The 21,425-nt window shown below is 35.0% G+C and overlaps 1 protein-coding gene across 2 annotated transcripts in view; it reads right to left on the reverse strand.

Annotated features, from left to right (window-relative positions):
* LOC145672800 (uncharacterized) overlaps positions 1-20,670 on the reverse strand; it is a 35,576-nt gene extending 14,906 nt beyond the window's left edge. For both annotated transcript variants that reach the window (XM_081741957.1, XM_081741958.1), the window contains exons 1-3: positions 20,259-20,670; positions 8,869-8,986; positions 1,130-1,223 (exon numbers count right to left, since the gene is read on the reverse strand). In XM_081741957.1, the coding sequence (XP_081598083.1) occupies positions 1,130-1,223; positions 8,869-8,986; positions 20,259-20,260 (214 nt within the window). In that variant the 5' untranslated portion in view covers positions 20,261-20,670. The remainder of the gene's footprint in view (positions 1-1,129; positions 1,224-8,868; positions 8,987-20,258) is intronic.
* Between the last annotated feature and the right edge of the window lie 755 nt (positions 20,671-21,425).

Raw genomic sequence — 21,425 nt, forward strand, 5'->3', positions numbered from 1 at the left:
GTCTCGCACATCCAGACTTGGTCTTGGTCTTGCATTGGAAAGCTTGGTCTTGGTCTTGCATTGGAAAGCTTTGTCTCGGTCTTGCATTGGAAAGCTTGATCTTGGTCTTGTTCTTGGTCTTGCATGCAAGAGTCATTCAAGTCTTGCTTTTAAGAAATCTTATGTTTTTCATGGATAAATTTTACTCTGGATATAAGGGATAATAAGTTCTGCAATGCGCCAATAGTAAAGAAAATACAATGTATGTTTCTAAATGTAATATAGTTTACTTTCGGATAAATACGATGATAGTGTACAACATAGGCAATGGCATTTATTTTGTTTTCAATGGGTGTCCACGCTTCACTACGTATAAGATAAATCACAACGTTTTGTAATCTTTTTATATTTTTAACAGATCCAATACTCCACTGGTTCCCAAAATTGGGAGGCTGCCCCTTGAGACGAATGAAAGAAGATTAAGATTGTACAGACTACTGAAATAACATGAATTGCAAAATTATTTTTACACTCTAAAGGCGTCACATTATCGTTTTCGTTTCAGCCACGATTAGCTAATCTTTGTATTGAATAAACTTCCAATTAAATATTGAGATTTTGTTTTACTGATTCGAACATGTACTCTATGGGGTAGGTACATGGACATTACGCAATGAAAGAATTGGAGGCTTTCGAAACGTGGGCAAAAATTTGATGCTTTTGAAACGTGGGTCTTGGTTTTGCAGGTATGGTCTTGGTCTTGGTCTTGCAGCCCTTGGTCTTGGTTTTGGTCTTCCATCGTGATTCTTAGTCTTGGTCTTGGTCTTGCATGCAAGACTCTTGCACAAACAGCAAGACCAAGACACTTGCGCTCATCTCTAGTGAAGTCTTGAAACGATTTCACTCGGGACAGCACCTGAGTCTCATAGTTTTGGAGGTATGGACCTTTAAGGTTAATTTTTTTCATGCTTTCGGCAACCTATACCTCCGAAAGGGAGAATTTGTGCTCCCAGGTTGGTCTATACTTTTTGTCTTATCTTGGTGTCAGAAAACACCTCACAAACGTTGTCGGTGTTGTTTTTAAACACCCTGTATATGTTAATCCACATAAAGGACGAAGAAAGTAAATACAATACAAGGAAAAACAAACCCGCAATTCTTGCAATTATTTCTTCTCTTCTTGCATATTCAGTTCTTCCTCCTTGACGATTTATTGACTCCGACCATGAAATAAGATCAGCACACTGGAAATACAAATAAACGCATCTGTTTAAATTCATGCATATGAATAAAGTAGATTTCTAAATATTTTTAATGCACTCTACTATGGAAAGTGGAACAACATTTTAAGAGAAAGAAATAACTCTTTGAGTATTGTGAGGAGTTGAACTTTTTAGAAAAGCAACGAAAAACGAAAACCTTTGATTGATTTCGATTCACTGATATTGTAGCAATATTATTATTATTATTATTATTATTATTATTATTATTATTATTATTATTATTATTATTATTATTATTATTATTATTATTATTATTATTATTATTATGAATTAGAGACCGGATTTTAAGGTGCAAAAATGTGGTAGGAAAAAGGGAATAAAAGGAGCTGAAAAATCATTCAAAAAAGTGAAAAAAAAGGATGCCAATAGGCTAGCTTTACTAAGTGCTATAGTATACAGTTACATGAACATTCTTTATTCTTTACACCAGCAAATATTGTTAAAATCTTGACTTTAAACCTTAGACATAAATTGCAAAATTGTTTCATTTAGTCCACAAACTTGTACAATATTCAACATTCTTGTAATAAAATTGTGGTTAAAATCAACTCGGTATTTTAAAAAATAAAACTTTAATTTAACAATATTCTAGCTTGAGAAACCGTTATATACTACGGGGTCTTCGGAAACTGGTTATACTTGATTATGCACAACATTTCTATTTTTTCGATTAGTTTCTGTCGCTTGGGGCTCAGGAGATCCTTGTATGTGGAGAAACTTCGCTCGACATCAACGGAAACTAGTGGTACATATCTTGTAAGCCCACGGACAGGAAATTCAGTTGACGCTGCAAAGGTTTTTATGTCTGGATTGTTAAGCAAATTTAGTGCAAATTTATCCCTAGCAAATCCGTTAAGATTGCGTCTAAATTTATGGAATGTTATGTGCAAACTAGATTGAAAATAAAACATATCGTTCTGTCAAAATTAAAAAAAAGAGAGAAAAAAGGGACAACAAAGGTGCTGAAAGATAAAAGAAGTTAAGAAAGGAAGTTTTATGAATCTAGCAAAAAAGGTGCAACATTCACTAAAAAGGTGCAACAAAGTGCGTTCATTTCAGTTCATTTTTTGCCCGGAAATACATACTTTGAGGTTTGATCGTTAAAGCAACTAAATCTTTAGAAAAGGTGCTGCATCTTAAAATCCGCTCTCTAATAATAATAATAATAATAATAATAATAATAATAATAATAATAATAATAATAATAATAATAATAATAATAATAATAATAATAATAACCAATGATTTACATTTCACATAATAAAGTTATGGACGACTTCCAAACTATAATGGCCAAATATTCTAACCGGAAGTAACAGGCTTATTATTATTGTTCCAGTAGGGAAATAAGGAGGACAGAAGTTGCCTAATTCACCACTCTATAAAATTTTAAAATGTAGTAACAAAATATGGCTTTGTTAGTTGAGTTGGAGTTTAGTGTCTCCTTTAGCAGCGAAGCTACTTAAGACGTAAACCTATAAAGGTAAACAATGAAGTTCTGTGGATTTTAGTAGAGGTCTATTCTCCATTGACTTTCACGCTGTGAGTTGAATGGGAATAGAGATAAGGCGAAGGTCAGTTGTTGGTGTGGATATATTCAACTTACTAACTCTTTGTGGCAGTTCACTTACTCCGTGAACTTGCATAAGGGGAGAGTGAACATCGGACCACAAAGTGTCATAAGGGCGTGTACGCGGAAGATATCCCAGGCCTTTGGTGAGAGTGTTGTGACTACACGAACAATGCAAGGGTGGTTTAACAAGTTTAAAGAAGGTGACGAAATACTCGAAGACACACCGCGTGCAGAAAGACCAACACATGTACAAAATGAAGACCTTCAGGCAGCAATTGAGGCGAATAGTGGCCATACATGTGAGGAACTATGACTACAATTCAATGTGAGTCGAGAAAGCAGCACCTCCATCAACTTGGAAAAGGCTACAATTTGGGTCGGTGGGTTTAACAGGTTTTGATCCAGGCCAAAAGGTAACGCGAGCAGGCACTTGTGATTCTTTGCTGTCTCGTCTGAGGAAGAAGACATTTCTGGACAGGGTGTTGACATGTGATGAGAAGTGGGTCATACACCAAGCTCCACGGCGCCGTTATCATTGGTTAGCATCACATGAACCGGTTTCAGAACAGCCTAAACCAGCACTGCACCAGAAGAAGGTTCTCCTGTGTATTTGGTATACTGCTGGATCGTGCATCAAAAACTGCTCTCAGCTGGTCAGAGCATCGGTGTAACATTATACTGTGTGCAGTTGAGCCGTATTCAAGAAAAACTCAAAACCCTGGAGCCAGCACTTCAGAATCGCAAATGGGTCCTCCTGTTACAGAACAACGCTAAGCTCCACCTGGCTAGGATTACCCAGGACTCCATTCTACGCCTTGGATAGGAAACACTATTGCATTCGCCATACGCGTAACACATAACGCAGCTAAGTGTCCCTGATGTTATAATAGTTCGTCACTATTTCAGCAACGGAACACACACACAAAAAGTATATCAAATTCATTGCGTACTTAGGAAATACTCTAATAGAAGAATTTCAGATGTTGAGAAAGATTTATGTCGGTAATTGCCTTTCTTGTTGTCGTGTCACTGAATACCAAAAATGGTTTACCGCTGTCAAGTAGAAGACGAACGTCAATTTCCAAGGAGGTCTGTCAGAGCAACTGCCATAATTGACGGAGTACGGGATATAATTTTGAATCACCAAGAAATGGGTGAATAAGATATCCTTTCCGCAAATAATAACGGAAGATTTGATCAAGCAGAAGCTATCAGCTCTTTTTGTGTCCCATTCATTAATGGAGAAGCACACATTGTTGATAAGATATTGAACCGAATAAATTTATGTGTCACCACATCACACATAATCGCCAGACCTGTCATCCTGTTATTACTTCAGTACTTCCAGAAATAATTCCTTACTGACTGCATCGTACAGAGATGTGAATGGACAGACGATGTTACTACTTTGAACTAATCGTGATAAGTTGATTCCAATTGTTAGTCATTAAATTCTTTCAGACCCAGAGGGTCATTTCCTACTAGCACACTTAACATTCTGAGTATAGCAGCGAAACAAAAATCAAGATGTCATTATATTAGCTATGACGATTATCGCAAACTAAATCGCAAATTGTATGTTGCGTTGACAAAACCGTTATGAAATGTGTCAACCAATGGCGAATCTATCCCACACACTGGGGGCCTAGACCAACCAGCTTATTAGTGACAAAAACAATTTTAGCTATTATTTATATATTTTTGGAGACTTATAGAATCTCATGATATACTTACCATACTCTGCATTTTGGTTGGCCCCCTGAATTTTCACATTATAGATCATCCTCTGGTGTCCTGCAGTCTTATTTCCGAATTTCTGCACTATGCAGAGTAAACAACCATAGTGTTTTGTAGCATAATAATAATAATAATAATAATAATAAGAAGAAGAAGAAGAAGAAGAAGAAGGAGGAGGCGGAGGAGAAGGAGGAGGAGGAGGAGAAGGAGGAGGAGGAGGGAACAAGAAGAAGAAGGAGAAGGAGGAGGAGGAGGGAACAGTGTTAGTTTTAGTTTTCCAAATTGTGCTATACCGAAGTATCAAAAGTCTCATCGAAGAACAGCTACTTCCGTTCGTCCATTTGTCGGCAGGTATCAGTGCAAAAATGGCAACAGGAAGCTAGAAAATATTTTTAGGTGTGGATTGAACATCCCAAGATTAAGGCAATACATAACGAGAAACAGGATTTTAAATACGAGGGTATTTCCAAAAGTTTACGTCCTGACCTTAAACAATCGCGCCACTGCGCTGGAAACGCCAATTGAGTCAGACGATGTACTTGGGTTGCCATCCATCCTGATTTTGTCGAGACTCCAGATTTTGAACAAAATGTTCCACATAGCGACAGTATTTCTGGAACTTTTAAACATCACGAGTTTCATTTATTTATAAATTAAATTGGTAACTAATATTTTTATTATTGGAATTTAATTTTCAAATTATTATACAAAGCCTTTAAAATAAGAGGAAATCACACAACTGCGGCAAGCAAGTAGCAATGTGCTTGGCAACACAAAGTATAAGGTTGTTTTGTAATTTTTATTGATGAAGATCGACTTCTTAAGGCAGCATCAAGTAAACAAAAATATGAACAGCAGCAGCAGTAGATCTGGGAGTGGCAGCAGTTGAAGCAATAACAACAATAATAACTATATCTACTTTCTTATTTTGCCTTTACCTAGGTATTTAGGTATATATTATATAGGCCTATTCATAGGATAGATACTATTCAAATTGACCATTGTGCCACTTTGTTTTTATCAGTTAAACATAACATGATTCATTCTTCATTATAGAAATACCTCTATCACATTATTACAGAAAAAGAAATGCTGGCAATTCCCCTCTACGTTTTGCTTTGCAAGCGTAGCAAAGTGAATGAAGCATATCGACATTTTGCCTTGGAAAGATTGCAACCCTACGATATACATTGTCTTCACATACCACATACTTATGTTCCAGTCTGCACGGCCAAGTATGCAGTGCAAAGTTTAGGCTTTAGAGTGGGTGATAAATGTTCTTAAATCCACAGTCTTTTACTGCAGAATTGACACTTCGCAACAACAGCTATGTAGACTGGAGCATTTCTATGCAGGATGCACGAGGTCAACGCACAGCCACTGATTTAAATGAGAGAATCCAACAAACGGACGTAGCTAGATATTTAAAACAAATACATGTTTTCTTCCAAAGATGGCAGTGTATGCCATGAACAGCTTCTACCAGTGGCGCGATATTTTAATCTCAGGCCGGAAACATTTGAAGATACCATCATATTACAATTTCTACTTTCAGTATTAATCCCCAAAGAGTAAAAACTGTGGTTGACAGAAAAAAACTCTTTCTCGTATAAATTTAGAAATACAACAGTATGCTCCCTTTTGGTTTTAGTTTATTAAATCCGCAAGAAGTTGGAATCCACCTGTATTTCAATCTTCGACTTTGATCCTGATAATTTTACTTTTTACTTGATTAATATTATACGTTCCTGTCCATATCGATATTTTGAAAGCCCTCAATCTTAATTTGCCGTCTTTCTATGTGTTGAAGTTTCTGCCCTACAGAGTACAATACTCTATACCAGTGGTTCTCAACTTGGGTGTTAACGCCTCTTACGGTCTATTTTCGTTTTCAAAGGAGGCACTGGAAAAGAAAGGGGAGATGGAAGGTGATAGATTATTTAAAGGGCGTCTGAGATTTAATGATGTCTTAAACTGTTTTTGTTATTATCGAGCGAAACTAGTATTTTTTTTGTTTGTTTTTTGTTTCCGATGTTAAGAATTGAAGACTTTTTGGGGTTTTTAGACTGTTTCTTTTAAGTCTTATGTTCGGCCTTATGCATGGACGTATTGGATATGGATGACAAATGGAGTTTAGAACAATTGGATTTACCCACGGGGATCAATTAGACTCTAAAAGATTGAGAACTACTACTCTATATGAAAACATATTCTGCATGAGTCGTTTTCTGAGCTCTTATTTAAAGACCGAAACTTTCCTCCTCCCACACCCAAGGAGTAACATCACCCATTTCATTAAAATAAGTGTCTTTCCGATTTACACGAGATTTACCAAAGTTGTTCGTAAATATATTTTACTAATGTCAGTGGAAGTCGTTTTTATGCATCCGAGAATTGTACATACAATTCACCTAAAAATGTACAATCGTTTTTTTTCTTTAAATAAGCATTAGCTAAGTTTCCTTCAAAATTAGCTTCCTTAAAGTTGATAACTAGTTTATCGCACTTTTAATCCCACCTCATAAAATATTAGGAGAGAAAAATGTCATAGAAACGGATAAGAACTTCTCGTTAACACTAAGCAAATAATTTAAATATATTGGTTCACGGGATTACATATATCTATTACATTGATTTCATGTGTAGAAGTTTTATACTCTTATTAAGCACCTTTTTAAAGTCATAAAATTACAACAAAATTTGCAAATAATTTATACACTTCAGAAACCAAGAATGTTTTGCATTTGTTAATACTGAATAAAGGAATACTAGGAAAGAGAAGATAAAATCATTTCTATTAAAAAAAAAAAAAACTTCTTAATACAGAGTAGCCCATAAATATGTAAATGATGTTTTAAACACTACGGTAAAGAGCTAGCAACATAACTTGATCATAAACACATTACTCTAATACGTTTCCTTAAAAGAATGTTAACGTCTGTTCTTCATGACATGGTCCATCAATGCGCAATCCATATTTATACATGCCTGGAAACGAAAAGCAACGTTGTTACAAGCAGCTTGACAGACTCACACTGGTATCCTGTGGAACTCTTTTCTGATAGCTTCCCGTAGTTTGGCCAAATTGCGTATGCGATGTCGATACACTTTGCCCTCGGTAAGATGATGGACTAGTAATACAAGAGTAGCAAGTTCAAAACTACTCCAAGCCAACGAAAATAATTTCACCGAGCGAAGTAGCTCAAGTGGTAGAGCGTTGGCTTCGCATTCGGGTTCGATTCCCGCTGCCGACTATCCCGACTGGGGTTTTCCAGGGTTTTCCTCAGTCCTATCAGGCAAATTCCGGGATGGTACCTACTAAAGCAGGCCCTGGCCGATACCTTCCCAAATCCTTTCCATTGTTATTGTTGTTGTTAGATATCCAGTGTAAAATGGCCTCTGAGCTGTATCTGGTGATTGTTAAATAAAAATAAATAAAACATTCCATAAGAAAAGTTAGGCGGTGTCAAAAGTCAGGATTGCCATCTTCCGTCCCATCATAGCGTAATTGTTTGTTGCAGGATACAAGCACACACACACAACGAACACGCTGATCCAGAGACAACCGTTCCGCCATTCTATCTGGCATACACTAACGGTTCTCGAGTAAGTCCAGTGGTAATTATCAACACTCTCAGGCTACACAGTACAGCCATATTGAAACATTTTGTCCAGGATTACAAATACTACAGTCAGTCAAACATCATATACAGTATATAATTAATTGCTACCTCGTATATTCACTTCGTTTGTCCATCCACGATACACGATTCTAGAAAAGAAACACAACTTGATAGATAGTTATCAATTTTAAGAAGGATGTAGAGAGTCAAAAATTAGGAATCGGCTTCATTGATGAATAAGATCCATCCACTCGATCCCAAGCTATGGGCAATCAAAAATCGATTACTTACGTATTCCTATTCGAATAATTATGAACATTATCTTACCCGATAGAGTAGCCACGGTGTTGTTGAGATTAGCTAGTTAGTTTTATGTTAACGTTGCAAAATACTAATCTCTCCTTGAAATCCAAAGCTAGAAAGCAACATGACTTTCTACTTGGCAAATCAATTTCTTTAATACTTTCTATTTTCAAATATTCACTCATATCACTAAAATATTTGAGTGGGGATTGGAAAATGCAAAACATCGAACTTCAATTACCATGTTTTCATTATGAGAAACCAAAATTGCTTCGCATGACGTACACTGTGACACTGTGACTTATTATATTAATATGAACTTGTACGAAAACTACGAAAACACTCGAATTGCGTTTGTAAGCCTACTTACTGCCCAAATAATTCCAATATATATCGTTCCTTGCTTGAGAGGATGACCTCCGAAGCAGGTATTTAAGTCCAAAACCATCTTGCTTAGGTATACTTCAAACATCTGCCTACCAACATACCTATATCATAGAAGAAAGTGAAAGAAAATGTTAGACGAATATCAAGTACATCATATCAGTGTCAACAATATAGTTTCAAAAATCGGAAAATAGCATAAGTGCTATGACAAATCATGGTTCAGTATTGGATCTTATTCCAGAGTAATTTAGTCCAATTCAGCATTGATATTTAAGATATATATACAGATAAGCACTTTGCTATATTTTCTCTCCCTTTAGTAGCATTCCCCGGATATTGGGAGATTCTAGTAGACAGCAATGTTCTACTACGTTATAAGTCGTTGATGATAGATTATATGTGATAGTCAAGATATACAAATATATTGAGCAAAATGTTTTAGTTATTCCACAAATTTATCTTATTTTCATAGCAATGTTTCAATTACACGAGGTGCATCAAGAAAGAAAATTTCCCATACGTCCCATAGCTGGGAAAGCGTATGTTGCGCGAAAAGTCTGTGTGCAACTAAGAAAGTAAGGTTCTAGCATGGCGCACGCGCCAACAGAGCTTCACTAGTGTTCTCAGTAATGTAATGGCAGTGGTTGAAGATGGGCGTTCCTATTTCAGCTTCCTCCGCATATCTCGGCGCTCCGTGACATTTGTGTGTAATAAGGACCTGGAAATCTACGGAAGGTGATTCTGAGTTCCATTATTGTGAAGCGACGATTCCGCATCCCAAATAAGATCCACAAGGTCGTCTGTGATAACAGTTGGCCTCCCACTGCGCTACTCATCATGTACCTTTTTGCATCCTGCTTCAAATTGTCTACACCAGCAAAGCACTATCTGCTTGCTCATGACGATAGGCCCATAGACGTGGCACAGCTGACCATAGATTTCAATCACTGCTGTCCTAAACTATATCACACCTCGCACTTTACATGCGGCAAGAACTGGAATAAGAACGTCCAACTTCAATCACTGCCACGATGCTACTGAGATCACTAGGGAAGTTTCGCTGTGATATTCACCATGATAGGACCTTACTCTTTCACGTGCACTGAGTCGCTTCGTGCAACATGCAATTTCCTAGCTATGGGACTCGTGGGAAATATGCTTTCAGGGTACGCTTCGTATATTAATTCACTAGTTTAATATGCCATTATTAATATGAAAAAGATAAGAATATGATAAAACATTTAATTAACGATTACACTTTTGGTTTGGGATAGTTTTGGACCCAATTTTGAAGTTACCTTTGTTCTCTAATCCCTTCAGAATAATACCCCTAAAGAGATTTCTCCAATGAATAGAAATAGCCATTCAAAAATAGTAGAATTGTCTCATTGCATAGAAATCGTTAGTGATATTGAAACAAATTTCCTTCCATAAATAAATAAATAACTTTCATAAAGTGGTCAACTGTTAAACACTTTTTTTTCTCCAAATGGATTCAAAAATTTGAGGACATCGCTATACAAGAACCTTGGCTGTAAGAAACGTCATTTTCAGAGTTATCCACAAATGAAGACATAAAGACCTGATTAAACCAGTCTATTTCACAACATTTTTTTAAATATATACAATATAATGTAAATTTTAGCCACAATTTTAAAGCAAATTGAGAATGTATTTTTTCCACACTACAATCAAATAAACAGGTCCTATTATTTAAAAAAAGATCTAAATAAATCATAATATTATTCCCTAAAACAATATATACACTCTTTTTTAAAATTATTGTCACATGTCTATAAATGTGTTGTTGTAAGAATATAATTTGATAACGAATTCGCCCGGTATTTTTATAATGTTAGTATGAGTATAATCGGCAAAGACATGTATGTGGCAAATTTCATGTGAAAAGACTAGTAAATAAGAACAATAAAATTAAAATAAAACTTTCTTGCCCATTTAGCAACATTTTGTTTTACTCATTCTAATTTTCGTATTTATAATTCTTTTCCTATGAAATTGACCGCAAATATACATTTCTTGATTATACACATAGTATCAGTATTACAAGTACCCTGCAAAATCATTACCAAATTATATTCTTGCGAGAAGACAGTTATAGATATGCGATAATCATTTTGGACATGAGTGTACAACAACTGCATAGGGATCTTTACTTAAAATATTTAGTTTGTCTCTTTACACGAAATGAATTTTCCCAAGATAGCTTTTAAATGAGTTTTCTCTCAGATAGAATTAAGTTAATTCACTTTCTGCTTGCTATATCTCAGACTAAATTCTAGTACAGTAATCTCTCTTCTTATACTAAATCAAAAACATTAACTCACATAGTTTCAGAAGAAACTTCTATAAAGAGAGATACTGAATCAATCACAAGGAAAGAGATGAAACAGAAGACAAAGCTAAGTAAACATAGCAATCCATGTGAGTTGCCATCAAAATATTACAAAATAGCAAAGTAGCAAATCAGAAAACTCACTAACGTGTTGTAACTGAATTTATTAACAATAAACAAGACGTAAATCAATATGCAAAGGTTCCGAAAAATTTCCTACCATATGCAAAACACAATAATAAACACAACACAATTTAATCTACGCTCTTAGTCAAGTGACTGGAATCACAAATGTTTGTGACTGGAATCACAAATCGTTAAAACATAGGGAATATAATATGATCCAATTGTTTCAGATACGATCTTCAATTTTATTATTTCAAACCTCTATATCATGTGATACGTAGGCGTGGAATATTAATTGCATTCGGTATAACGTCAATTGAAATAATTGTTAATATCTGGGTGTTACGAAACCTTTACACCCACGTATTATTATTTTCACACGTTCGTCCTGAGACAGCATCATTCACAGAAACAAAATGCGATAAAAAAATTAAAAAAAACATTTTTAAAGTAATTTTGACTAGGTATGGACTTTTCGGACCCACTTTATAACAGTACTTTCAGCAAGCACAAATTAAATTAAGTACTTATTACTCCTTTGAGAATAATAACTGAAAATTTTAACCAATATAGTAAAAGCAATATTCATGTTAGATATGAAATTTTATTTGATTACTTTAATTACAGTACAGTTACGCGTTCTTCACTATTTTTTGCATAATTATGAAATTTTTGGTAACTTAATATGCAAATTAATTTAATTAATAAATTTAATTTTTACTTTAATTTTTAATAACTTTATAGGTCTATACCAGTTGCAGCATTCATTTACTTCAACTATGGAAATACGCATTTGCACAATGTTTAACTCTTCATTCACTTCATTTTCTACATCACAATTTTATAGGATGATTCTGCATGGCGATGCAAATTTTTTTTATCATTCTGGTAGACCTTTTGCTAGTTCTAAAACGATGATGAATCACTTAGTCGACGGAATTTAGGTTCTTGTTCCTAGATGTCACGTCAATATATCTTCAGTCATTCGTCGCATAAGCATTTGTTTGGGCTTCTGTCCAGAAGTTGATGCCATTAATTTTAACAAATAATAACAATATTAATAATACTTCCCGTGCAACATAGGGGTATACAAGAGGTATTTCTCTGCGCCGCGAAGAGTTAAACGATCTACTAACGCAGACAATAATACTCGTATATCATGGAGAGGATAATAATAATAGTCAAAGAAGAACACCCTGTTCTACAAACAAATTTATTGACATAAAAGAACTTAATACTCAGGTTAGTTGAATGGTCATTTGTTAAAACAACACTAATCAATATTTGAGTAGCCCATTTCCAAAGAGGTCCTTGTCCACCAAGAGAAAAGTTTGGGATACTGAAAAAAAAACTGTATTTTTTTGTCAGGAAAACTTGCAATATTTTAGTATGTTTTGCTGAAGTAATATATAAATATTTAATTCATGCAGCGCATGTACATAATAACAGTATAATATTCATAAATTGAGAAAAAATGTTTGGACAAGAAGCGTTTTGGAACTGTGCAGAGAACAAGGGACATTTTGGTTCTGTACAATACGGATAAGGACATGTTTGTTTTTGTATCTGAAAACAAACCAATTTTATTTTCAAAAAACTTTGTAATGCATATGAAAAGCATTGTGATAAAGACAAATTACTTCCTTACATATATCAGGAGATAACCTCGAACCAGGGACGGCATTAAGGGTGGGCAGGGGTGGGCGACCGCCCACCCGATGGATGGCCTCGCCCACCCCAACAGAAGTAAAATAATGAAGGTGATATAAGTTACTTCAAAAGCAATAGGTATTACTTTCGATTGTAATGTTTTAGGTTCTAAAACTCTTTTAACTCTGCAGTGAACAATGATTTTAAGACAGATACTTGTAGTAATATAATGATGCCAAAAGTCGTGATTAATGAATTAAAGTTTAACACACACAATCGTGCTATTGAAACCCCGGTGTTTGTATGTTCTGTACTGAAGAAAAAAAGGCAGTGCTTTTTAAAAAGCCGACTAAATAATGAACATGACTGGGCAGTATTGTCTACTGTCTCATTTCAGAAAGAGAAGAAGGGGAGTAGTGCTTTGTGTCGGCGCGATAACGTCTTAAAAAAGGGTTGCAACTTGCAATTGTTTACAGCAATGTACCACATGTCTTACTCTTGTGGCATTAAACAGATTTGTAAACATCCTTATTATAGCATTGTTGAGTTGATCTCTGTTGCGTTCAGAAGTCTCGGCTGTAGGTGCTTGTTCAGCTAATATGTCGAAAAAACTTAGCGATTTCTCCTCAGGCTCAGTGTCTTCCTCGTGCTCAAAGAAGGGTGATTTGGGTGATTTTCAATCCGTTGACGTTGATGATATTCCTCCGTCAATAGAGAAAAAGACAAAAAATACAAATACATGTGACAACCAGGATTCGCAATTTGAAGTGAATTTTCGATTCCATTTCGAAGTGAATTTTCAGTTTGTGTTAAAACTCAACTGGTTCACGCTTTTTGTTGGAAAGTTGAAAAGATTGTCAGACTATCTACAAAATAAGGAGAGCACACTGGCTGATGTTGTTTTAGTTACGAAGGGTGTAGTGGATTATTTTACTGATATTCGAAACAGTCAAGGAGTTCAAAAAAATTTGGAAGGAGCCTTTGATTCTTGCTGCGATTTATCTCTAATGGGTTCAATGTCCAGAACATGATCACTGCCCCGTCATTTACGTCAGTATATTATGACAGCAAATATTGGTTGAGTAAGAAGATATCCAATCCCAAGAAGACTACAGACTTAGGATTTTCTTCCTGTACTTGACAGAATATTTGCAGAAATGAATAGGCGTTTTACAGAAAATACAGGTATTTTATGTGAGATAAGCAGTCTTCATCCTAAAAGTGAACACTTCCTCTCATTTGAGAAAATTGAACCACTTGCACGTCATTATGGATGTAATGTCGACAGTGTAGAGATGGATCTGAAACTTGTCCCGAAAGTTTTGAAACGTTATGAGGAGGAAAAGCAATGCAAAATTACCTCCGTTTCTCAGTTTACTGAAGTGATGGATCGTTTCAAAATTGCTTTTCATGAAATTCACAAATTAGCCATAATTGCTGTCACCATTCCTTTATCTAGTTCACCATGTGAGCGTTCTTTCTCGTGTCGTAGACGGGTTGAAATATATCTAAGAAATCGAATGGCAAACGGTCGCCTAAGCGATCTTTGTTTCCTTTGAGTAGAAAGAAAACTTGTAATGAATATTGCTGTAGAGGATGTGGTAAACGCATTCGACGCTGGACATAAAAATCGACGGATTGCACTTCATTAAAATGCATGTATTGTAAGCTTGTTCGTACCATGTGATAAGCCCTTCATAGTTTAAAATATATTGTTGTTTCTGTGGATCATGATGAAGTTTTGTTAATTGCTATTTACTTCTTTATCCAATTTATAATTGTTTTAGTTTTTTTTTCTAACTAGAGTTTCAGTTTTAAAGATTTCTGTGTAAGGTATGATCAATCAATCATGCTGTCGAATTTTCTTATTCTTTTAGTAACATAGGTCTTTGCTGTTGCATATAGAGATCACGTCAAAAAATCTAATGTGCACAAATTAAGAATATATGAGAGAAAATATGACTTATATTTTTTGTCTCTTGCTTTCTTGTAATAAATAATTCAAAGATAAAAATGTTTGCAGTAGCCTAGCCTATTGTATCCTTGTTTTACTTTACCTACTTATTGTGTATTTTATGCTTTAACGAAAGGTAGAGTATCATCTGTTAGTCTGTTGTTTGAACCTTCTTTTATTTCTATGCATTCTTGTGCATTCTTGGAGGGAGAGAAGGCAAAGCTGTCTAGAATTTCATCGACTACACAGTACACACCGTTATTAATGTTTAAAAAAAAAATCTGGAAGTATAGGTAGTGTGTCTGCCGCGTGGAATTCAGTAGGTCGAGCATAGAGCCACGAACTCCCGCAGCCCATCCTAAGTCCTGCATTTCTTCAGTCCCATCAAACGAATGCCGGATTTGTACCTTCTATAGGCCAAGACAGGTGTTTTTCACATCCTTGTTCCTCCCCTATTTCGGTCTGAGCCTTAGCTAACTAAAGAGTATAAAAACAAACTTAATTATTGTTAAAAAAAAAAAAACTCTACATTGCCCAGTTCTCATTTTCATTGTCCGCCCACCCAGCAGCTAGGTCCGCCTCTTTCCGCCCACCCCATCAAGCGTTTCTGGCGCCGTCCCTGCCTCGAACACTATAGAATTGTGAAAACATACCAATTTCATTTTTAAAAAAACATTGTAATACAGACAAAATGTAAGAAATAGTTATTCCAATATATATTTTTTTTTTTTTTGCTTTCGTTCGCCCCTAACTCTTTGACGTTACGATGATTCACTACTAGTGTACTTCAAAATAAGGTTTCCTGATCAATTTTAAGCGTTTCATAGGAACTATTAGTTGGGTAAAACATTTGGTGGAACCTACGGACAACTTGCAATGTTAAAGCTGAACAATGAAAGTCTTTTCTCTCTTTATAGACACATTTTGGAAGAAGCTTCTTTGATGAATGTATAACTTTCTTTTCCTGATTCTTCTTGCATATTTTCTTTTCGTTTCATTTCACATAGCAGGAATACGAGTTTTCTTACGTCCTTGACCGTTGATAGTGGGCCTAACATTCCCTCCCTGTTTCACTGCAACTTAGGCTTCATTGGGAAAACTATCTACGTTCATGATCAACGTACGTCCACAAACAAAAGGACTGCCCCAAAGAATAATTATTTTGGATTGATGAATCTAATATTACCAGTCACCATACAGTATATTGATGAATCTAATATTAAAATAAACCAGTGAGTTTCGTTTCACACAAACTACGGTATCCCTCGCCGTTTTTATTTACAGAAATCAGTATTAGAACCGAAAGTAGTAGTAAATTTCAACCACTTCCGGTTTCTGTAGAGTGTTTTGGCTTCTAATGGTATCTTCTCTTGACACCTTAAATCGATTGTAGAAAACAGTTTGCCGCTACATATTATCATTTTTGTTGAAGCCGAAAATCGTCAATTTGAAATGTTTTTGGTATATCAGTGCACCACAGTTTAACTGAGGATTTTGTTACATTATTGTCCCGGGTGATGGAAGGAGGCAATTTGTAAAGCGAATCGAAAATACTATCCAATCAACAGTTTTCTCCGTCGTTCAGATAAATAATGACACTCTCGAATCCTTTTATGTTCACATTCATCAGTGAGTGGGTGGAAGTGTTGATATTATGCATTCTTTTTTATCATTACATTGCATGGAAATAGTATCCTAAGGAAGCTTAAATACGTTCCAGATTATATTCTTCCGGTGCGAAAAACAAGCATTTCAGCTCGTAACTAATGAAGCTAAAATTAAAAACCAAATTACGTCGTAAATATCTGACTTATTTCTTGTATGAACACTTTCCTTAAGCCGCTGGTAAAACATGAAAATAATAAATAATAATAACCTTATACAAATCTAAGTTTAACGTTTCACAGTTTGGGTTTCTTGTATGTAACGGAAAATGCAATGAGGAAAAGAAAGTGATCGATAATAAAGGAAATACTAGAATGAAAAACGTTGGGAGAAAATTTCAAAGATGGGAGTTAGAGCCTCATTGGTTCCCTATCTACGCTACTGAAACAATCTAATTCTATAAGCTAAGCTAGTGACCATTGTTTTCTTTTCATGCCACGTACTTAATAATACTTTAATCCGGTGAAGAAACTACTTATACGGGTAATCACAAGCAGAATTATACGTCTAAACTTCAGAAACCCTTAGCAAAAAAAATAAAAAGAAGACAATATCAGTAATCTTTTAGATTTCGAAATTAAGGTTTGCTTAAGTATGCATAAGATAAAAAGACTTATAGAATGGCTGTGTGCGTTTGTCGACAGATATCAGAGGAAAAACGATAAGAAATACAGAAAAACAGTTTCAAGCAATCGATTCAGCTTCCAAAAAATAGGTTACATCTCCTTCGTTGACTCTGTATTCATACGGAAAGTGGTTCAAATTAACCACTTGCAATTTCAGCGTTGATTATTGTAGATAAAAAATAATAGTGATATATTATATATATATATATATATATATATATATATATATATATATATATATATATATATATATATATATATATATATATATATATATATATATATATATATATATATATATATATATAGCGATAAAGCAGTAGTATTCAATCGATTCAGTGACCCAAGAATATATACCATTTCCACGTTATCTGTCTACTAAAACTGGAAGAAATAGGAGTCCACGAAAGATCACTGACCCATTTCATTTCAGTTGTAGTAAATATCACTTTATTCGTCTATGATTATAATAATACTTATTATTATTATTCAACACGATCTTTTAAACTCGATTTAATGAAATAGAGTAGGACGTCGATAATCCGGACGTCAAAAATCCGAACGCGATCCCTAGAAGCTAGTGACAGTACACTAATTGAGTTTTCTTTGTGTGAAGTCAATGTTTTTACTAAAGTTCAGTCATATGTAATTATTTGTCATACATGTTTTTATTTTCTCTTAGGCCTATAAAAGTTGTTTTAAGTGTAAGTTACAAGAACAGTGTAATTTTGTGTACGAGCAGGTTTTCAGAAACATTAAATGTAAATAGTCTTACAATAGTCTTAGTATTGTAATTACTGTATGCACTGTATAACCACTTTATCCATAAGTATACCGTACAGCAGTAGCGTACGCAGGAATTTATTTCGGGAGGGGTCCAATCTCAATATGAGGTAATTTTATATTAAAATTCTTAAAATTGCCCCTAAAATTATAATAAATTTACACAAAAGCCGACATTTCGGGGACTCTGAACCCCCAGGATCCACCCCCTGTGTACGTCTCTGCCGTACAGTATATTTAAGCCTAAATGGCATTTCCCTGGTCATTTTTGAAAATCCGAACAACCTGTGGTCCCAATTAGTTCGGATTTTCGACGCCCTACTGTATTAGGTTTGTGTGACTGAAACTTTCGCTTTAGCCCCTGGTAGAAACTCACCTGAACCAAACAACACGTACGCTGATTAAGGCCACCTCTCTAACGTCCCTTTTGTACACCAAAACAGCACAGGGGAGGATTAAAACCACGTATCAAACGTCACAAACTTTGCACACTTAAACAACACATGGGAGAACAAAGGTCATACGTCTAACGTCACAAAGGTTTACATTAAAAGAACACATGAGTGGAATAAGGTCACAGGTCGTTGAACGTCACAAACTTTGTACACCAAAACAGACACGGTGGAGTAGGGTCACGCATTTAACATCACAAACTTTATACACCGAAATAAGGCACGGGAGTACCAAGGTCACGCGTCCAACGTCACAAACTTTGTACACGTCCAGTAAGCACGGTGGGGTATGTAGAGAGTCAAGAGACAGTACTTTGTGAAGCAAAACCGTATGATAAAACACCATGGAGAACACAAAATTATGAGTGAGTTTTCTTTACGACCTCAAACAGATACATACTACATAACAAGCCGAAAGAATCAAAAGCGCGTGTGGCGTAGCGATGACGAATGAAGACATCATTAGAAGTTGGTTTGTTAAATTTCCTTCCGTGACACAGTATGTCAAAATGGGCCTCTTGAGCATCAACCATCATGTTCTGATGAGTTTACACAGTGGAAGCAGAGCTCGGAAAAGTATCCATTTCAATGCAGACGAGTTAAGTATACAGCACACTGACACAATTCATATTTGGCAGCTCCTTGCAATAAGTAAGATGAAAATATTGTGATCATGAGCATCACAAGAGTTGACATTGGCCAATAAGAATTGTGCTCTGGAGGTGTGCAGTTCTTTGCGTTTAAGAACTAACTGGGAATGTTTTCTACATGCGGTCGAGGACTTCTTTGTATTGTAATCTCCAGACTTCTTTCGCCACGGAATCCAATCGTTGGCTAAGTGATGACAAAGGTATGGTTGTAGGAGATGACTATTTTGATTAACCAGGTATTATAAATTCCTTTTCGAGGCATTTAGAAAGGACTCACCGATGTGTAGTTTCTTCATACCAGTACAATTTATATTTTCTTTCTTTTACGAAATTATTCATTTCTTTCCGTAAGTTATAAACTTTCCCATTTCTTTCACAGCAGAGAGCGAGTGCTAGAAAGAATCGACCAATTTCACCGGAAACAAGAATCATAAAACTGAAACTAATTTTAATGATTACATACCTGATTGTTTATGTCAAGTTTCTATTGCATTACAATATCAACACCACTACTAGCATTTATCTACCAAAATATTATTATTATTATTATTATTATTATTATTATTATTATTATTATTATTATTATTATTATTATTATTATTATTATTATTATTATTATTATTATTTAAAACACGAATGTTTCGTTCAGTTCTATATATATCAATGGTTCAAGATACGCATTTCCTTGAAACGGCACATTCGTTCCGTTTTGTAGAAAAGTGTTTCTCAAAATCGTAAGTCCTAAATTCCAAATTCCAAATTTCGAGATTCCAAATAGCCAAATCGTCTTCACGTACCCAAAAATCGTATATTCATCATGATCGACAAAACCATTAGCCTTATTTGTCCACCGGGGTAAAACCTCTCGTAACTCTGGCTTACCTTTAGTTTAAGTTTAAAAAGAAGTTGAATCTAAACTTCCTAGTGAAACCCTCCAATAAGCCAGAAACACTCTTTGACGTTAAACAAATAGGCTATTGCGCAAATATAGACCTCATTGTACCAACCCCCGCTCTTATACACATACTGTATGCATTACTTTGTACAGATCTACTACTAAATTTTGTACTGCAAACAATCTTACCTACGCAATATTGTAATATGTATATCTTACATTTTGATAGACGATCCATTTCAATAGTGATGACACTTGGAACATCAGGTCTTCTTAAGATACGAAAAGGAAATATTTGGTTCCATTTAAAGTTTTCATTTTGCTTTCCGCTCGGAGCAGCCAGAGAAAATATTACTTCATGTTAGATCTCACCGTCCATGCAATTTTGGAGAGTTTCTTGCACGAATTCATTGCCTTAAATACTATAGTATCAATAATGAAACTACTCATAGAGACAAAGCTATATTATAAACTAACTTTCATATATTGTTGTAACGCCACGAAACGTGATGTAAATTATGTAAGATGTACATGAATCTTAAGTGAAATATTGCCATAAATAATTTTTGCGTATAAAAGAGCCTCAAAATATCAATTTAATAACATTACTAGTGGTGTGTGCCTTTTTTCTCTTTTTGGTAGGGATTGAACATTTCAGTTTGTAGAAAACTGAATTTTTAACGGGAATTTTAGTTAAAGAAACGTATTCAATATTATTATTATCTGGGAAACCATGTGTATAATCCTTCTGCCTAATCAGCTACCTGATTAGGAAGAGAATAGGGTTTCTAGTTTATCATTGTTAGGGTTAGTTTCTTGTTTTATTATTTAAAGTCATGGGAAGTAATTCAAAGTTCACATTGAACTGTAACATAGCAACTAGCCTAAAATACGTATGACCCACCACATAGATTCCCCACACTGGTTGCTCCCTATAGAAGAACTGTCATATGACTACAACAACGGATCATCAGTTACGAAATTCGAAAACGTTTTCTTGATTCATCATACCTTTCACAAATGATTTACCAACCGTTTCTTGAATGAAGTTTTAAACATTATAAGATCCATTTCAGTTGTTGAAACACATTCAACAATGAATGAAGGAAAATATAGCAGATAAAAACTGCATAATCAGCCTCAAAATATTTTTCTGTGTATGTATTTTCTTTAAGAAGAAGATACCGATATATCCCGTTTGTCCGAGAGTCTAAAAGAGCACAAGGACATTATTAATTTTTCAAAGAATGGTATTGAAAGTTTAGTCGTTTGTTGTTTAAATTCCGCAACATTCTTTACCACTGAAGTTATAATAATTGTTGATCTCATTAAGATAGATTTCGGAACAATTTAATGTGTTCTATACTCTAGCAAAGTGTGTTCTAT

The sequence above is a fragment of the Thermobia domestica genome, chromosome 16 (genome assembly GCF_964235325.1).
Source record: "Thermobia domestica chromosome 16, izTheDome1.hap1.1, whole genome shotgun sequence".
NCBI lineage: Eukaryota > Metazoa > Arthropoda > Insecta > Zygentoma > Lepismatidae > Thermobia > Thermobia domestica.